Here is a 3189-nt window from a genome sequence, read left to right as displayed (position 1 = left end):
GAGATTTATGCACAATTAGGGTTACTTCTGTGGGCTATCTAGTTGGTCAGAGGTAAGAGGTTTTCTTGTGGTTCTTTTTGCAGACGATTAGTTACATGGCAGAGCGTGTTGTGGGCACAGGATCATTTGGAATAGTTTTTCAGGTCTGTTGTCCTAATATAATATGAATGCTCATCATTTCTCCTCTGTCCTCTTAATTAATGAGTTTTAGTCACTCTTCACTAGGCAAAATGCTTGGAAACAGGAGAGGCAGTAGCCATAAAGAAGGTTTTGCAGGATAAGCGCTATAAAAATCGTGAACTGCAGTTAATGCGCTTGATGAATCATTCAAATGTGATATCTCTGAAGCACTGTTTCTTTTCTACAACAAGCCGGGATGAACTTTTCCTTAATCTGGTCATGGATTATGTCCCTGAGACCATGTACAACGTTTTAAAGCATTACAGCAGTTCAAATCAAAGGATGCCTCTCATATATGTCAAACTCTACACATATCAGGTTTCAATCAACATGTTCTGTTTTTTCCGGGTAACTTCTCTATGATTCTATTATATCTAATTCAGATATAATTATGCACATATTTTTCAGTTATTTAGGGGGCTTGCATATATCCATACAGTTCCCAGGGTATGCCATAGAGATATAAAACCTCAAAATGTTTTGGTAAGTTTCCTCAAGTCTCCTCTTTCCTGCTGGCAACCCAAGTCCCCCACCTGTCAGATTGTGTTGGACCATTTGCTACTTTATGTTGAAGTAATCGTATGTGTGGCCTGCAGGTTGATCCTCTTACCCACCAGGTCAAGATTTGTGACTTCGGAAGTGCTAAAGTTCTTGTAAGTTCATTGTCTTTCTAGTTAGTCACATAAATTCCCATAATCATTATGTTGAGGCATCTTTGAAGTGCTTCTATACATGTTTTGTGTGAATATTCATATGTGAATTATTGAATGTATATGGAGCCTAATATACTCTACACTTTTCCTGTTGGCAAAATTTTGAAGTGTTATACCGGTACTTTGGAAAATTCACAAATATATTAGGTTGCTTTTTCTTCCTATATTAAGGTATTAGGAGGAGCCTCCACACTGCGTATGGGGAGGGGGGGATGCGATTCCAAAATACGTTGTAATTATTTTATTTTATATAGTGCAACTTTGCACTGCACATGGTGTAGCAGTTCTGAAATTAAGGGTGAAACAAGTTAAATCGCGTGTTATTTTTGCTTTCGTTTTTCTTATTTAGTATTATTAATTGCTCTCTAAAATCAGATTATTTGTTTAATCCATACATGAATGACATCGTCATCAGATTTTATCTTATGGTACATTTCAAATACCAGCTGGAGAGGAATATAAAATTCTATCCAAGAAAACCAACAAAGAATGACCGTCTTATAAGAAACATTTTGCCAGGTTGTTTTAGAGTTTTCAGGGCTAAAAGAATTATAAATCATATGATCGTATAAACATTTCTTGTGTCGAAGACCAGGAAGACGAATAATCCCTTCTAGAATTATTTGCTCCCTGCTTACTTTGAATAAACAAAGAGAAGGTAGAATAATAGGGAAGATGTGTACAATGTTGGTTGGAGGAGAAGAAAAAAGGTGCTTGGAGAATTCCTATTATGTTTGGTTTATTACACCCATTATGCCTTAGACGGAATGCTCCCATTGTAATTAGAAGGGATGGTGTTGTATTCCATGGAGAGAGGTTTACTAATTGTTGAGTGTGTTAGTTTTAGGTGAACGTTTATTTCCATAGGCACTCCAAGGTTGTATTGATACTTCTATCTGCAGGAAAAGGCGGGGGCATAGCCCTATATTTTATTGTCTTCATTGTTATCTACAATTTGACATAAATATTGATTTTCATTATCATTGATTTATATGATTTTTAATATTAAAAACATAACTTATGGTTCAAGGATTTTTTTTTTAATTTTTATAATTCTCTATGAATTATCACTTGTGCATTTAAAATTTGTTATAATCAGGTGGAGGGTGAAGCTAATATATCCTATATATGCTCTCGTTATTATCGAGCCCCAGAACTCATATTTGGTGCAACAGAATATACAACAGCAATTGATATCTGGTCCGCTGGTTGCGTCCTCGCTGAGCTTCTATTGGGGCAGGTTTGGAACGTACATGTTAAGGCATCTTGCTGAGTAATATTTTAGTCTTCTATCACATTTTCCTTACTTTTTCACTATGTTCTTTTTGGTGGGGAGGCAGCCTCTTTTCCCTGGAGGAAATGCTGTCGATCAACTTGTAGAGATAATCAAGGTGAGCCCTTCTCTATATTGCATTTCTATGGAATCTAAATACTGGTGTTTTTGTTGTCCCTTTTACTAACTGCAAGACTTTCTCAAGTAGGTTCTTGGTACTCCAACTCGAGAAGAAATTCGATGTATGAATCCAAGTTATACCGATTTCAGGTTTCCCCAGATTAAAGCTCATCCATGGCACAAGGTATGACTGCAGTTATACATGCAATTTTCTCAGTGGTTTACACCAAAATATTCAGTTAAAAAGTAGATGATATTTTGGTGCAGGTTTTTCACAAGCGGATGCCTCCTGAAGCCATTGATCTTGCTTCTCGCTTGCTTCATTACTCTCCAAGTCTTCGCTGCACGGCTGTATGTTTAATTTGAAGTCACTCTTGTGAAGTTCTATTGAAAATCTGCCTTCACAAGCATATAGACTTGCTTTTTATCAATTTATGGAGATGTTTGAACTATCCTTCCCCCCCCCCACACCCACAGAAGAACGAAAAAAAAAGTTAAATGAACTGTTGACCATTTTATGTATTAATTAATTTTCTTTTACAATAATTGTTAATAAAATCTAAGGAATTGTTGTTCTGTCTCTGCAGCTAGAAGCATGTGCCCATCCTTTCTTTGATGAGCTTCGGGTGCCCAATGCCCGCCTCCCAAATGGCCGTCCTTTCCCCCCTCTCTTTGACTTTAAACAGGAAGTATGTTTTCAAACTATTCTCATTGACTTCTGTAATAATATTACTATTTTCCTGGCTCTTCCCAATATCGAGAAAATTTCTGATGGTCATTGCATTTCATTATGTAAGTGCCTAAAGTTACTGTATTCTGTCATATCAATAAAAGTGAGCAGGCATGCCCCAGCTTCCTTAAGATTTGTTGAGCGGCTTGAAAGTATTCACTCCATTTACTTTT

General features: G+C 36.7%; 1 protein-coding gene across 1 annotated transcript; it reads left to right on the top strand.

The window, feature by feature from the left end:
* Positions 1-6: 6 nt before the first annotated feature.
* Positions 7-3182, top strand: LOC111378250 (shaggy-related protein kinase zeta-like; the record flags this gene model as incomplete). Its single annotated transcript, XM_023001420.1, has 9 exons — positions 7-143; positions 226-498; positions 589-663; positions 777-833; positions 1993-2133; positions 2234-2284; positions 2375-2470; positions 2554-2637; positions 2874-3182. Coding segments are annotated over exons 1-9 (1134 nt in total), but the record flags the coding sequence as incomplete, so codon positions are not given.
* Between the last annotated feature and the right edge of the window lie 7 nt (positions 3183-3189).

This window comes from Olea europaea, unplaced genomic scaffold (genome assembly GCF_002742605.1).
Source record: "Olea europaea var. sylvestris unplaced genomic scaffold, O_europaea_v1 scaffold1794, whole genome shotgun sequence".
NCBI classification, from domain to species: Eukaryota; Viridiplantae; Streptophyta; class Magnoliopsida; order Lamiales; family Oleaceae; genus Olea; species Olea europaea.
This window is presented reverse-complemented; position numbering and strand designations above follow the sequence as displayed.